The 16,067-nt window shown below is 39.1% G+C and overlaps 2 protein-coding genes across 2 annotated transcripts; both read right to left on the bottom strand.

The window, feature by feature from the left end:
* Positions 1–749: 749 nt before the first annotated feature.
* LOC125139485 (origin recognition complex subunit 6-like) lies at positions 750–6,956 on the bottom strand. The gene is made up of 5 exons (XM_047803676.1): positions 6,950–6,956; positions 6,766–6,854; positions 6,558–6,653; positions 1,832–1,996; positions 750–1,333 (listed from the first exon to the last, which is right to left on the bottom strand). Exons 1-5 carry the CDS (start codon positions 6,954–6,956, stop codon positions 1,286–1,288), a joined length of 405 nt encoding a protein of 134 aa, XP_047659632.1. The 3' UTR covers positions 750–1,285.
* A 2,200-nt stretch (positions 6,957–9,156) lies between these two features.
* On the bottom strand, positions 9,157–15,953 carry cpb2 (carboxypeptidase B2 (plasma)). Its single transcript, XM_027155951.2, has 11 exons — positions 15,795–15,953; positions 15,371–15,446; positions 14,279–14,403; positions 13,962–14,070; positions 13,678–13,779; positions 13,447–13,551; positions 12,985–13,095; positions 12,372–12,462; positions 11,339–11,541; positions 9,955–10,039; positions 9,157–9,869 (listed from the first exon to the last, which is right to left on the bottom strand). The coding sequence occupies exons 1-11, from the start codon at positions 15,869–15,871 to the stop codon at positions 9,682–9,684; spliced, it is 1,272 nt and encodes a 423-aa protein (XP_027011752.1). The 5' UTR covers positions 15,872–15,953; the 3' UTR covers positions 9,157–9,681.
* Positions 15,954–16,067: the final 114 nt, after the last annotated feature.

Here is a 16,067-nt window from a genome sequence, read left to right as displayed (position 1 = left end):
CAATCAATTTAACACATTCTAAAAGTTCTTTGCAATCATAACTTTAGCTGAATACGTTTCTTACATTTAAGTTTTGCAACTAAAACACCAAGTACAGGCATTGATGTGCAAACGTGGATGTTTTACGTGTCTTAAAGATATAAAGTTAATAATAGCAGCATCAACAGTATGTCGGACGCGTCCGAAACAGTTCGTTCAGTGTACTGATGATTCGCTGTATGAGTTCAGTTATTCAAGCATGCGCAGTATCAACAGCTCATTGGTTCTCGGACGTGTCTATCAGATTATTAATAATAAATTTGCTGCATGTGTGTCTCCTCATCAATCCTTCTTACAGAAGCACTTATACGCGGTGATGGCGGCCAACCGGCTCAAGAGGTTCCAGCAGAGCAGATCCATGAGCACGTCGTGATTCTGACAGACGTATACAGGACCGAGGAGGGGAAGACGGACATTCCTTATTTTCAGAGCTTAGATCTTGCTTTTGCTCACTTCCTAAACTTTGACACTCTCAGCTTTTTCTATATTGAATAATAAAACAATGTCTTTATACAATATACAAGGCCCAAAAACAACCACTCTTTAATATATTATGAATATGCAAATGAACCCCACCCCATCTACACATTACTCCTCCCCCTTCATCTGGCACAGCACCACTGCAAGGTCAGGCAGACAGGCCCACCGACACAGACCGACTGACCGACCGACCGACCTGCAGACCCTGACAGACTGACACACAGACAGAGACCGTTTGATCATTTAGTTTTTATTAAAACAGTAGTACAGATTGTGTTGGACACACCCACACCCCCCATGTAAAACAGTGTACCTATGAATACAAGCACTAACACACTTCTTCACACTGCCCAAGACACTTGATGTGAACGACTCACAGGTAAATGAGGGGGTTGATTAAAAAGCACCTGAGGCTACACGAACAATGAGCATCATCAAACCACACGAACGCAGCTGAATATAAACCAGCACGGCTTCACATCATCGTGCCCTAAACACGTCTGTCAAGGCAATCAAGTGAAATAATACAGAAGAGGGAATATCTGTAAACACACACACGATCAAGTGGGAAGATAAATAAATTCAAAAAAGAAGAGAGCAATGTTAAAGAAGAAGACTAAAAACATGACAAATAATAAAATAAAATACAATAAAATAAATCAGCAGGTGTAGCCTTCACACTCTGTCGCTCTTAGAGCATTTTCCAGGATTTTTCTATTCCACTCCTCATAATTTTGTTTCGTTTCTTCCTCATACTCGTCTTCCCTCAGTGCCAGTTCCCGCTGTTGCTTAGGAGACGTTGGCAAGCCATCATCTGACAGAGAGAGAGAGAGAGAGAGAGAGAGAGAGAGAGAGAGAGTTAGATAGAGACACATGGAGTGAGAGAGAAAGAAAATGAAGGAGAGAGGGGGAGGGAGGGAGAGAGTTTTGTCAAAATTTCAGTAAGGAATCATTTATTCCAAATTGTATAAAGCCTCTCAAACTGTATAATGGTGAACGTTTCTTTATATCCAAATTTCTGACTTATTTCCCCTTAACTTAAAAGAAACCCACATACAAGTGCATGAGAGAGAGAGAATATGTGAATAACAGAGTGAATAGATGACTGAGTGAGGGAGGGAGGGAGGCAAAGAACTGACAAGTGATCATGAAGAAAAGAAAGAGGAGAAATGACTAATAAAATTTTGGTCAAAGCTTTTTCTATATTAAATAAGAAAACACCTTCACCTTTTTTAATGAAAGATCATGAGACACAGAGATGAATATTTGATGAATATTACAGAGAAGCTGGTTAAATGATTATTCTGATTACCGTTGAAGGATCTGAGCCACCCGCCTTCACCGCCTCCATGCAGCCATACTGTACAGCCAGATCCCTGAGCTCTAGACCGCTCTGCAGCCCCAGCATGCACTCCATGGCCTTCAGGCTGCTCTGATACGCTTTCTTATTCAATCCTGACAGCTTGACGACATACTCCTGCTCAGACACACAAACATACAAAAGAAAACTAAAATGGATGTCACAGGCATGGATGAAATGAAGGTTTGGTTAAAATCCGGAGCTCAAAGGAAGCTCGCGTGAACGCTAGCGTGCTTATGGGTCGAGACAGGATTGATTCTCTGTTCAGACTTCAACATGGAGGATAAAAGCTCCTGTAGTAAACAGCACATCCTGCATACACTGAGCTATAGTGACTTAACGCAAACACACACGTATGTTTTCTATGCAGTCCTCCCGGCTTTGAGTCCTGGCATCTATGGGTCTCTCATGGGCGAGGTTAGCAGCCATGTAAAGGAATGTTTGAAACTCACTCCATGTTATAAGTCCCTCTCCTCCTACATTGTGCAAGGCCCTCTTCACAGTGCGAACAGCTGCTTCTGCAGCTCCATTCCTTTGAGGGGAGTCTGCTGGGTGGATTTTCCAGCTCCATTCTCTTCCATGCTTGGAAGCTTCATTTTCAAGCTCAGATTTACTCTGTTGATCCAAGAAAAGGTAGAGCTATTTGAGGGCAGGTCTAGCGACCACAAAGTTTGTTCCAGGGTCTGAACACAGTTTCTTTGGATGCCCTCTCAGTCCAAATAAGTCCACCGTTGTGTATTCAAATGGTCTGGCTGGTGTTATTCGTTCAAATGGAAGGTCACTCATGATCTGCTGGCACTTTTTTGGCTCTGGCCTTTCTGCACTCCACACAGTTGTCAACTCTCTCCTTAGCCAGCTTCTGGCCTTCTTATCACCCAGGCTCTCTTCCTCATCTGGAGAAGTGTACCTGTTATTTCTTCATGGTTTGCACTGTGGGCCTCTTGAGGTAGGAGAGTGGATATCCATGCCTCATATGGTAGAATTGGGACAGCAGTCTTGTCCTCATCAAAGATCTGGAACCTTCCTCCGCAAATTAAGAGCCCAGTTTCTTCATCTCTGTAAACAGAGAGTCTGTTGAGAGCGTTGTTTTGAAAGGTTCTACCTTCTTGAGCTGCTAAGAACAGGTCTCTTAGTGCATCTTCACACTCCCTGGCAGTGAGTGCAGCTTGTTTGCCTCTGTTTGTTGAAAGAATTTTCTCCCACTTTGGTTTATCTGAGGCTGTATTCTTGATCAACATCTCTTTCCATCTCGTTGCAGCTCTCCAAACCCAGGCAATGACTCGGATTAGCTTGGTGAAACTGCTGAATTTCCTTTATATCAATCAGTTTTGTTACCCATTTTGCTGTACAACACTGACTTTCCTTCTTCTGAACTCCCACTTCAGAGCGCAACAAGAGAAACAAGGGTGATGTACTTCCTGATCAGTGCTGCCGAGAAAGATTTTCTTAATTTCCTGCGCGGTTCCAGACAGCGGTGTGGACTGATACATTTTGGGCGTTGCAGCTTATTAAATATATGATAAATAGTCAAAAAGTTTTTCTGCATGAGAAATACGATGTGTGGCGGGAGAGCGTGAGAAAAGACCCAAATGCGTGACTGTCACTCTCAATGTGTGACACCTGACAGCCCTGCATGACATTTTTTTTAAACTAACTAACTAACTGAAATAAAATACATTTAAATTAAATTTTTATTTTCCAAATCTACAGGGAGCCGCAGCAGAGGGATGGAAGAGCCACTTGCGGCCCCGGAGCCGCGGGTTGCCGACCCCTGAGTTAGGGGGAACTGCACTTCAATATTGTTACCCATGTATTATCTTGTTTTGTTATGGCTTCTGTCGAGGAGTTTATTAAAACTCTGTCAGATGATCTTTTGGATGTCTTTTCTAAAGACCAACTTTTGGAATTCGCAAATCATTATGCAACTGGATTTGTAAAGTTTGTAGCGACAAACTTTGATGTCGGCTTTGACGCAAGTATTCGCAAAGGCCGGTGCTTTTTGGAGGCGAGTGGACATAAGGGTCAGTGTTACTTTTGGAGGCAAGTGGACAGAAAGATCGTGAAAGCTACTGGACCACTAGGGTGCCAATACTTTGAGGCGAGCAGACATGAGCATGCGACGTGATCCGAATACCCGTGAGGCAGTTCCTTTTCATTGTGCTGAGTGTTTTGATACGTCACATGTCCATGTTGTGCAAATTTTTAATTTGTAACGTCACGTGACGTGACAAATACGTGAGGCTGTTCCCCTCATTGTGCTGAGTGTTTTGATTTGTCACATTCGTAGGAAAATTTTTGAGGTTGGTCAAATGGCAAAAGCGCATTCCGAATGAAGCTCTGCTTTGATTGTCGTGCAGAAGTCCGTTCGTTTCAACAAGGTGATCAAGTACTGGCATTGTTGCCTTTTCAGGCTAAATTTGCTGGGCCTTACACCGTTGCTCGTCAAATATCAGATCTTTAATTATTTGATCGAATCCCCAGATCGAAATAAGAACCAGAGTGTGTCACAAACTTGCTAAAACCCTATTATGCATGTGATTAGATCGCTTTGTTGCAGCCGTTGTGACTGTAAATCTATTAAAGTGCGAGTCTGCAAAAGCCACCGTTAGTTACCTTGGTAAGATTGTGGGACAAGGTCAGGTGCGGCCGGTTCGTGGGAAAGTAGACATCATTGATAATTATCCTACTCCAATTACCAAAAAGGAATTAATGGGTTTTTGGGAAATGGTTAGATTTTACAGTTGTTTCTGTCAGAATTTCTCTGTGGTGGCTGCGCCTTTAACAAATTTGTTGCGTGGAACCGTGAAGTTCCATTGGAATTATATTTGCCAGGAGGCTTTCAGTTAAATTATTCTGTAATTGAGAAAGAAGCATTGGCTTTAATATGGGCATTGCAACACTTGGATGTGTATGTTGGGGCAACGGAGGGACCTTTGGTCGTTTATACTGACCATTTTTGCGCTCCCTACAAAGCCCAAATCAGAGGCTAATGAGAGACTTAATTGCTGATGCCCTGTCGCATAATCATACGGTGTGAATCTGGATTTATGAGAGTAACCGACATGGCGTTAATGCTGTTTAGTGAACATAATGATATTTTGTGATTCTTTTTGATTATTGGTGGTTTTTCTCTTGGGGGATGTTCTGTTTGGGGTTGTTTTCTGTTTTGTTTCTTCCTTATTTTGTAAGTATCGTTTTCCATTTGTGTTCTCCACTACACCGTCACGTTCTCCACTACACCGTCACGGTTAATGTGCTAAAAACATCCTGTCAAAGCTCAGACTAATTATTCACATTTTAAATAAAAGATTAAATGCTATTTTGGTTTTCACTGAGTCCTCCCTTTTGTCATGACTTGAGCTGGTTGTGACAACACACACACAGATACACACAATGCAAACACAGATACAAACACACTGCGACCAAGACAAAACAAAAGAAACAAAAGACGAAAAAAAAGAAAAGAAAAAAAGGAAGTCAAAAAAAAAAAAAAAAAACAAAAAAAAAAAAAACAAAAAAAAAAATAAAAAGAAAAGAAAAAAAAAAAAAATAAAAAAACATCAATACCACACACAGCATCGCAAACAACAAAAAACAACAAAAAAATCAGAGAAAAACAGCACATCGGGCGCACGGACAACACCAAACGAACGGAAGCAACAACACACCACGCAACAACTAAAACACTCAGACCACCACCCAAAATGCAAGCAACACACAAACCACACACAACAAACGAAACACACACGCCCAGACCGCCGGTGAACATAACAAACACAGCCCACAAACTCAAACAACAAACACCACACCACCTACCACACACACGAAACACAAACATAACCCCCAACACAACCCAAACCCTCACCCACGCATAATCAAACACTCAAAACACACCAAACAACACCCCCGAGACAACACACCCACAAAAAACAAAACCACACCACACACACAAACAAACACACACCACACACACAAACAAACACACCACACACACAAACACACAAACAAACACACACACAAACACCACACAAACAAACACACACACACCACACAACACACCACACAAACACACAGCAAACGCATACAGATACGCAGGCCGACCTCAAACGCAAACAGATACGCACGCCGACCTCAAACGCAAACAGATACGCAGGCCGACCTCAAACGCAAACAGATACGCACGCCGACCTCAAACGCAAACAGATACGCACGCCGACCTCAAACGCAAACAGATACGCACGCCGACCTCAAACACGCCGACCTCAAACGCAAACAGATACGCACGCCGACCTCAAACGCAAACAGATACGCACGCCGACCTCAAACGCAAACAGATACGCACGCCGACCTCAAACGCAAACAGATACGCACGCCGACCTCAAACGCAAACAGATACGCACGCCGACCTCAAACGCAAACAGATACGCACGCCGACCTCAAACGCAAACAGACACGCACGCCGACCTCAAACGCAGACACACGCAGAGACACACGCAAAACGCAGAGACACACGCAAAACACAGAGACACACGCAAAACACAGAGACACACGCAAAACACAGAGACACACGCAAAACACAGAGACACACGCAAAACACAGAGACACACGCAAAACACAGAGACACACGCAAAACACAGAGACACACGCAAAACACAGAGACACACGCACAGATACACACCTTGCCTATAGGACACTTCATGGCCGTGGCTGCCAGCTCCAGACAGGTAACAGCCGTACTGCTTGCTGTAGCAGCTGTTAGACCTGCACACTTCACCTGAGAAAACCACACAACATCACATTATCATCCACACTGTGACCTGGAGCTGTTATTTAACAACCTACACTAAAACTACAGGTGGATTTTAGAGATAAACAAACCCACGGACATACCTCAACACTTTAGGAGATGTTATTCCGATTTTAGATGCTAGTTTACGGAATAACTCGCCGTCCATTTTGTTAAAGCGCTTCACTCCTGAACAACAAACACAAACTCAGCTGTTTTCGCGGGAAATTTGTTCACAGGCCACGCCCAGGGTTCCTCCGATTGGTGGAACGCCCCTACGTCACCGGTCATGCGGAAGCGTTATTCCTCTTCTTCTGATTTTCATTGACGGATGGCAAACCAACTTAACGGTGCATTTACCGCCACCTACAGGACTTGAGTGTGGAGCGCATAATGGTTTGGAAGTTTAAAGAGAATAAAAAAACAACTGTATGTTAAATTCTATTGATCAGTTTTGTTTGTTTTAAGAAAATAACTAATTCCTGGAATATCCTAGACTGCTTTGGTTCATTTCCTAATAGAACCTGAAGGGAGAAATCATTTATACCAAACGATCGTAGAGCTTGAATTAATTTCATTCTTGCTCCTTCATATGCATCAAACTCTATAAGTACGAGCTCTAATGATTCTGCTTGACCACATTTATCACAATTTCCATTTTCATGTTTCCCCATTTTATATAGACCCTGATTTAATGCACACAATGTCCGAGACGTATTCTTGACATTAAATCATCTTTCCTGTTGCCAAACTTTCTTCTTTCTAGCTCTACTTTCTCTTGAATATGATTAAAGTGTCTAGCTTTTGTTCCACTATCCCTCTCCTAATGCCATTTCTTTCTTGTTTCTTTTGCAATTAACCCTTTTACTTCTGTTTTACTCATTGACACTTTAATGTCAATTTGTGCATGCTTTAAGGCCTGTTTAGCCAGATGGTCTACCTCCTCATTTCCTTCCACACCCATATGTGATGGTATCCACAGGAAATTTACCATAATTCCATATTGTCTTATTCTAAATAGACTCTGCATCACTTCAATTATCATATCTTGTCTTGCTGTTGATGTTCCACTTAATAAAGGGAGTCTGTACAAATGACTGTTTTTGTTGGCTGTACTTCTTCTATCCACCGGAGTGCTATTAATATTGCTGTTATCTCTGCAGTATACATGGTCTGAAATTCGTTTGTATATTTTGACTTTGAATTGGGGAATATATACTGCTGATGCTGTTCTTCCAGATTTAGGATCTTTAGAGCCATCTGTGTATACTTGTAATATGCAGTAATATGTCTGTTCGATGTATTGTTGCACTGCTATATTTGTTAACATATTTATTCTTTATGTTTGTCTTTGTATAGCTGAGTGTCAACTACTGGCAAAGGGAAAAGCCATGGAGGAATTGCTGAAGTTGCCACAGAAGGAGCAATGTTGATGTCAATAATTCCCATATTCTGTGCTTCCTCATTTGCAGTCCATCCAAAGCTAGATAGTCTATTATACTCATATTCTCAGCAGTTCTTTAAAACTTTCGTAACTGGATGGTTATCCAAGTTTCCCTTTACATTGATCCAATATCTCATCTTTAATTTGAGCCTTCGGATTTCTAGAGGCATTTCACCCATCTCTACTTGTACTGCTGTTATTGGAGATGTTCTTATTGCTCCACAACATATTCGCATAGCTTGTGATTGAATTGCCTCAATCTTTAACAGGTGTGTTTAGATGCAGAACTATACACCATACTGCCATAGTCAATAGCTGCTCTTATCAGTGCACAATAAATCATTTTGAGAGACTGATGACATGCCCCCATTCAACTCCTTATAAACACCTCATTACATTTATCGCCTTTTTTCCTTTGTCTACCATTTTCTGAATATGAGCTCTAAAATTCAATTTTGAATCCATCCACATTCCCAGAAATCTAATTACGGACATTTTCTCCAATTGCTGATCATACATTTTAATATTCATTATTGGATTGATTTTTCTTTTTGTAAAACAGATCACTTGAGAAAATTCCAGGCAACTTTAAAACCCAGCATTCCCTTATGATTATATGACAAGGAGCAGTGACCAAAACTGCAAATGAATCCCCAGGACTATTTTCCTTTAGCCTAATGACTCATTTTTATTGTTGCAGAATAAACAATCATGTCACTAAAACATAACAGTCGATCAACACACTTTTTATAAATCAGGTTCCTTCTCAGATGGTTCATTTTTAGTTACAATAAACTGACACTCTCTTTATTAACTAAAGTACAACTTTACCTCAACATTTTGAAACGATTCCCAATAAAGAAAAACAATGGAGAAACTAGGCTAACGTTAGAGTAACGTTTGTGTTTACAGTCCGACATGTTGTATATTTGGCTTTATAAATAGTTGTCAAACTAATCTTCGTAGAGTTTTAGAACTACTAATCAACTTCTTTTGTTAAATGTGTGTATTATATGTAACGTTAATCTTCCAACACATAATAACAACTTGGTTAAACATTTTTTTATTTGCTTTATTGTTTTCTTTTGCCAAATGGACGATTAATAGGAAATGAAGCATGTGAAATTGTATTATGTATGTCCAGTATCTTAACATATTATATTTTTATTTCACAAATAACAGCCACAGCATTTCAATACAAGATACTAATAAGAAAAGTCTGGAAAATTTGTGCCAATAAAGGCTTGGTTGGTGAGATCACCGAAATCTCATTCGACTAATTTGATTCAAATAAAGGAAAGTCAGTGAGGTTGTATTACAAAGAGTAATATTAGTAGTAGTATTGGAATACAATATAATTGGAAGATTACCATAGAAGACTTAAACCTGGTGAACCACTGCACAGCACAGTTTCAGGCTTTTCCTTCTCCATTACACACAGTCCATGTTAGTGGTGGAATTTATCATGTATGAAATGTGATAAGAGAAGAAATAGCATAAAATTATATAAGGCAGTGAGAACCCTAGCTGTTAAGAACCTCATAAATGTAAAATAACGTCTGAAGCATTGATTTATTGAAGTTTCTCTAGGACACGGATAGCTACGGTCTTGACCGCTGCAAGGGCTTCATTGCAGGCAACAGAGATCAAGTTTGGAGGAAGGAGAAAGCCGTATCTCCCACGGTCCTGCAGCTCAAAGGTAAACGAGTATAAAATCCCTTGATCGTAGGCCCAGTCATCTGATCCCCCAGGAGCTAAATCTGATGAGAGAACAGGAAGAGACATGATGGCAGTGATGGTGGAAGGTGTATAATGACCATGTCCTAATATAGCAAACAAGCTTACATATTGTTCTGGCTCCAGAACCATAACGGTAATTGTTTTTGTAATGCCGACGTATCTTTATGGCTGCCTCCTGGACAAGTTCAAACTGTCAGGAAGCACACACAGACACACACGCACACACACACACACACACACGCACACACACACACACGCACACACACACACACATTGAAAAATTAATGAAGGTCATTCTGTGTTGCATTAACATTAGATAGTTTGGCAAAAAAGAACACACACACAATTGTACATAATTGTCTCATTACATCCAATGTAGTTGATCAGACAAGACTTGTTTTGGTTTTAGGTTTGCTCCTTTAGTTTTTGCACTTAAGTTATGATTGTAATGTAGAACACAATTAGTTTTATTTATATATTTTTATTTCATCCAAACTCCTTTCTGTAAATATGTCTTAAACTACATCTATTCTTTTTTGATGTTGCACAGTCTATAACGTTATGGAGGCAGCCATATTGGACAACTACATTTACTTATTTATTATATCACTATTCATGTCTAAAAATATGTGGACACCTGATCATCACACCATAAGTGGTTCTTCCATGAACTGTTCCCACAATGTTTGAACCATACAATTGTACTGAATGTTGGCTGAAGCTTTAGAATTTCCCTTCATTTGATCTACAAAGTCCAAACCTGTTCCGGCATGACAATGGCCCTGTGCATCAAGCCCCTGAGCTCCATGAAGCGGAAGATCTCAAGGGTTCTGCACAGACTTCTGACTCTGACTCAACCCCACTGAGCACCTGACTGCACCCCAAAACTCCTTACTCAACATAATGATCAGAAATGATCACAAATCCTAATGATACTCTAACATCTGGTGGAACCTATACAGATAGAGGAGAAAAATGTCTGGAATGAGATATAATGTCCACATACATTTGGCTGTATAGATATAATATAATATAATGTAATATAATATAATAATGATCTATATTATATTATATTATATTATATTATATTATATTATATTATATTATATTATATTATATTATATTATATTATAATGTATCTATATTATTATTATGATTATTATTATTATTAATAATAATAATAATAATAATAATAATAATAATAATAATAATAATAATTTTGTTTCTTCATAATGTGTTTGTCCTTTACATCTTAACCATGTCTTGGCTGCTCTATAATATTTTCCTAAATTTGCCTTGGACATGCAGCAAAAAATAAAGAACAGAATACTCTACTTTTTCATTTGTTATCCATAATCCGTCCATAATTTCCCATTGAATTTCACGTGAATATATTTACACGTAAACACGGCTACTTATCATTTTGGTACCTCGTGTGAGATACTTTAAAAAGACATTTGTGTAAAAAGGCTTGTATGTGAGCCCTCACCAGCTCAGAGTGGTTTGGGATCAGCTCGTGAGTGTAGGAGTACGGAAAGAGCAGCATCTGTGAGTAGGAATGCATGGAGAAGTACAATTTGATAGAGGCCTTGTGGGCACGTAAGAACTTGGTCACAGCTTGCACCTCTGGCTCGGACTCCGGATACCGCCCACAGTAAATATCAGAACAGGGACTGCTGGATGCTCCCGTCGCTTCATCGTAGAAGAATTAGAGAGGGAAAGAGTGAAGGATTTCTCAGAAATGATGGTGTAAACTTTTGCACTTTAATAATCATTTAAAACCAGTTTTACCTTGATTAACACTTTAGTACTTCTTTTTCCACCTAATCTTTTTCTACCACATCTGTGCTATATGCATGTTTATCCCAGTACTAAGAAATTCAGTGAAATTCAAACTCACTTATAATGAAAGTCTAAGAAATGAAGGGAATGTTAATAAATGTTTTTGTTTCTACAGACAAGCACACAAGACTTTCTCTCATATCTCTTCCCTCTTTGTCATGTGTATGGCCTGACGCCATTGTATCCAGGTTCCCACGTCAGTTATGTTTTTGTTTCTTATGTTGTATTTGTCCCGTTTAAGTTTTGTTAATAATGCAGAGCTTTTAATTAATCCTGCATGTAATTGATCAAGACTAACACGGGTTCGATCCAGGCCTCTACGGCATCTCCAGAACCTTACAGCCATTTGCACTTTATTATTATTATTATTATTATTATTATTATTATTATTATTATTATTATTATTATTATTATTATTTGCACTGTTGATACCACCTTAGTGTTTTTTTCCATTACTCCTGTTTTGCACTTGATTTGATCCTAGTGACATTTTGTTGGCTTCGTATTTATACTCAGTTCAAGGACAAGAAAGCTGAATTGAATTGAATCAAATCTGATGAATAGAGGTTAATGTGACCAAACATCATGGCAGCATTTACATAGTAAAAGCATTATTAGTTTGTTATTAACAGCTGAATTTGAGAAGTACAGTGTTCAGAATTCCAGGGTTTATCACTCACTGCACCAGTTGGCATCGAAGTTTCTGTTCAGATCGACTCCGACACACGAACTGCCCTCCATCACCGACCGGTTCTTCCTCCACATGCGGTTCTGTACAGTAAGACCAGACACATAGTACTACAGCAAAGCAACAACATCCTCAACAACACTTTATAGAGCTAGACTGAAGAATGTATATACATGAAACTGATATTTGCACCTGAAGCTTTTACTCTGTTTTCTCTGTATTTTTAAAAAAATATAATTTGTGCCTGATAACATCGAATGTTACATTTGTCTACGTTATCAATTATACTTATATATCCTGATAGGGCATTTGCATTAGGAAAAAGAGAACTCTATTATATTTCTTATTCCCTTATGATCATTTATACAGCACTAAATGTAATTGGATATGCTTCTACTGTACACTGATGATTTATAACTCCATTCAAATAAATAATATTTAGAAATGCAGCCTATACGTTTCTATAGTGTGATGATCGAACTGTTCCTGAGCTACATTTGTTAAAAAATGTAACAAAATGGTGTCAAACTCCGACTAAATATTGTATACATGTTGTATGGTCAATAATAAATGATCTCTTGGTCGTGACGAGGCGAACATTTTACCGTCGTCCAGGTGTATTTGTAACCGTCTGGATTCATGACAGGTAAGATGTAGATGTCCATCTTATCCAACAATGTAGTGATGTCAGGGTTTTCTTTGTAAAAAGTAAGAGCCTGAGGAAGGACAAGTAAAACAGTATTTTAGGAAGAGGAGAAGTTGTTTAGTACAAATCTATCTATCTATCTATCTATCTATCTATCTATCTATCTCTCTCTCTCTCTCTCTCTCTCTCTCTCTCTCTCTCTCTCTCTCTCTCTCTTATATGTTCCTTGTTCTTGCTCTGGAATGGTCTACATTGTAACATCTGGGTTTCTCCAACACTTTTTTGGCTTCATTATTTATTATGACATTTGATTTCATGGCATTAAGGGGACGACAAGAAAAGTGTGTTAAATAAATAATAAATGTTAAAAATTAATATCAGGCTAGAATGTGTTCTTGGAGGAACAGTAGATATATCTTACATATTTGATGAACCAAATGCAGAAAGCAGGTGAGATCCACTCTCTGGCATGAATCCCACAGTCCATCCACATGGCTTTATCCACCGGGCCTCGTCTTCCTGACAGCTACAACACAGAGGACACGCTCACAACTCAACACTCACTTCATCTACTGAGAGAGATTCATCAGGTTGACTGACACACTGGAAGTCTTGTTATAGTCAGAATGAGAAATAAACAGACAAAATGTACCTTTAAGAGATAAAGTGGATTTTTCTCGAATGACGAGCCAATTAGAATGAGTTTGGTCATGTCTGGATGCTCCTGGTTTGTTTTATTGATCAAATAATAAATCTGAATAAAAGATGAAACAATCAAAATGAATACACAATGAGTACTACAAATATCTATCTATCTATCTATCTATCTATCTATCTATCTATCTATCTATCTATCTATCTATCTATCTATCTATCTATCTATCTATCTATCTATCTATCTATCTATCATGTTATAGAGTGGGATCGGTGATTTACGTCCTCTAATGAGTGATATCGTTCATAAGTCGTGCCCCCGCTCTTGGGATCTGTCGTGGAGTTTCGGGTCTGTTCCTGGATCAGTTCCTGGGTGTTCTCCAGCAAAATGCTACAAAAAAACACAACATGTCTGAGATTCAGCTCACAGTCTCCCAGCATGTCTGCCATCATGTCACCTTTTTTGTAATGCAGTTGAAAAGCCATGAGTAGCTTCTACAAGACGAGACCTAAAACTTGGTCACTGATATTCACAGACTACAGATCAGAATAATCAGAACAAATGTCAGGAGTATTTTATATCATGAAGGCTGCTTTACCTGAAGGACAATCCGTGTGTGTTTAGCAGCTCAGTGACTCGTGTCACGCTGCTGGACTGGACGTACAGATGGACCGGTGTGTTTGATGTGATGTGACTGGGAGACGCAGGCTGCCACAGCGACGTCTGATCCACAGCAAAAAGTCAGCGTTACTCAGTAAAACTCAGATTAAACGACATAGAGAAATGGCTCGAATTCACTTTAAAGCAAAAACACTTTGTGTTTCACCTCAAATTATGGCACATTTTCACAAAATTATTTTATCGCTATCGCAGGTCTGATCTAAATGAGTCAGGAGTCAGATAATCGTACACAGAATTTTAGTGGTTGAAGTTAAACACCTTCAAATTATAGATGATTATAAACAAACACTTGGTTCGCAAGATACAAACATTTGCACTGCTTTTTTTAATTGCCCCTAGACGGCAGGATAAAAACCTTCTGTTATTATGGATATTGACATGGACAATGAAGACGGTTCTGATGACTTCACACTCTGAACGTCTTTCCGTTCTGTTTGCCTTTTTAACATTATTGTTGAATTCTTCTGTATTTACATTTTTTTACAGTACTCATATAACTGATGCTTTTGTAAGGAATTTTTCCTCCAAGTACTTGATTGTCTTGAGAAAACAATGAAACTGGTGAGAGAACAAAAGTTTATGGATGTTATAAGTAATAACTGGTACTAACTTGCTTCACAGATTTTCAATAAAATATTACATGTGGCAATAAACAGTAATAAAAAGTATGACGTCATTTTAAAAAAATAATTAGCTAATTTGTTTTTTATTTATAAAAATATACTTGACAGATTACTGAGATATAAGAGGAATAAAATGCTGTAGGAGGTTTAGGATGTGATTCTTTTGGAAATGAATCAATGTGTGTGTGTGTGTGTGTGTGTGTGTGTGTGCGTGTGTGTGTGTGTGTGTGTGAATGTGTGTGTGTGTGTGTGTGTGTGTGTGTGTGTGTGTGTGTGTGTGTGTGTGTGTGCGTGCGTGCGTATGTGTGTGTATGTGTGTGTGTGTGTGTGTGTGTGTGTGTGTGTGTGTGTGTGTGTGTGTGTGTGTGTGTGCATACAGTACGTGCCTCATTATGGCTGGAGATGTTCTGCAGTAGATTCACTTGCTCCTGTGTCATAGCGGTGATGGACAGAACTTTGTCTCTGGTTTATAGAAGAAGAAAAATAAAACATGAAATTAGGCTCAAGATGTTTTTGCACAAAAGATCTCTTATATAACAGCTCAGGTGTTCGTACACGCAACACATTTGGTTCGTCTTTTCCAGTATGAACTTTGCCTGTGAAACTTCTTGTCACAAACACACACATTTGTATCACTCTCACACCATTAACTGCACATTTTCAGGCTGAATTCTACAAGCAAAGCTCTCGCAAAACCACAAACAACACGTAGTCCGGTTCTGTGGTCGGTATTATCTACAGGAGAGAATAAGAATGACCAGGTTTGTAAGCCTGTAGGTAGAAACATCAAAGTGTGAAAAAGTTACTTACTGTTCTGTTGAGCAAAAACATTTTTTCAGAATGCAATGAAAACATATTAAAATGGAAAATAAAACCAGACGTCTCATCTTTGGTCTGTTGGCTTATAACACACTTGTGCAATAGTGAGACAGAGATCGTTATTGATTTGGTCATGTTGACCTTACTAGTTAAACTTTTGCTGTCCTGCCTCAGAGAAAAACATTTTGCACATATATATATATATATATATACACCATCACAGTTCAGTCCAATGTGTTGAATTCACTCTTAAACTGATTGATT

Source organism: Tachysurus fulvidraco, chromosome 18 (genome assembly GCF_022655615.1).
Source record: "Tachysurus fulvidraco isolate hzauxx_2018 chromosome 18, HZAU_PFXX_2.0, whole genome shotgun sequence".
Lineage (NCBI taxonomy): Eukaryota > Metazoa > Chordata > Actinopteri > Siluriformes > Bagridae > Tachysurus > Tachysurus fulvidraco.
This window is presented reverse-complemented; position numbering and strand designations above follow the sequence as displayed.

Bases quoted from the DNA above. Each gene is read 5' to 3' on its own strand.
- cpb2 (XM_027155951.2), bottom strand. From the start codon at position 15,871: ATGAGACGTCTGGTTTTATTTTCCATTTTAATATGTTTTCATTGCATT. The intron at 14,404-15,370 runs GCACGTACTGTA...GCTGTGGATCAG, and splicing joins ACATCTCCAGCCATAATGAG to ACGTCGCTGTGGCAGCCTGC. The intron at 13,780-13,961 runs GTAAATCACCGA...TCTTTTATTCAG, and splicing joins GATATCACTCATTAGAGGAC to ATTTATTATTTGATCAATAA.
- LOC125139485 (XM_047803676.1), bottom strand. The intron at 1,997-6,557 runs GTGTGTATCTGT...GTGTCTGAGCAG, and splicing joins TGAAGTGTCCTATAGGCAAG to GAGTATGTCGTCAAGCTGTC. The intron at 1,334-1,831 runs GTAATCAGAATA...TCTCTCTGTCAG, and splicing joins GTGGCTCAGATCCTTCAACG to ATGATGGCTTGCCAACGTCT.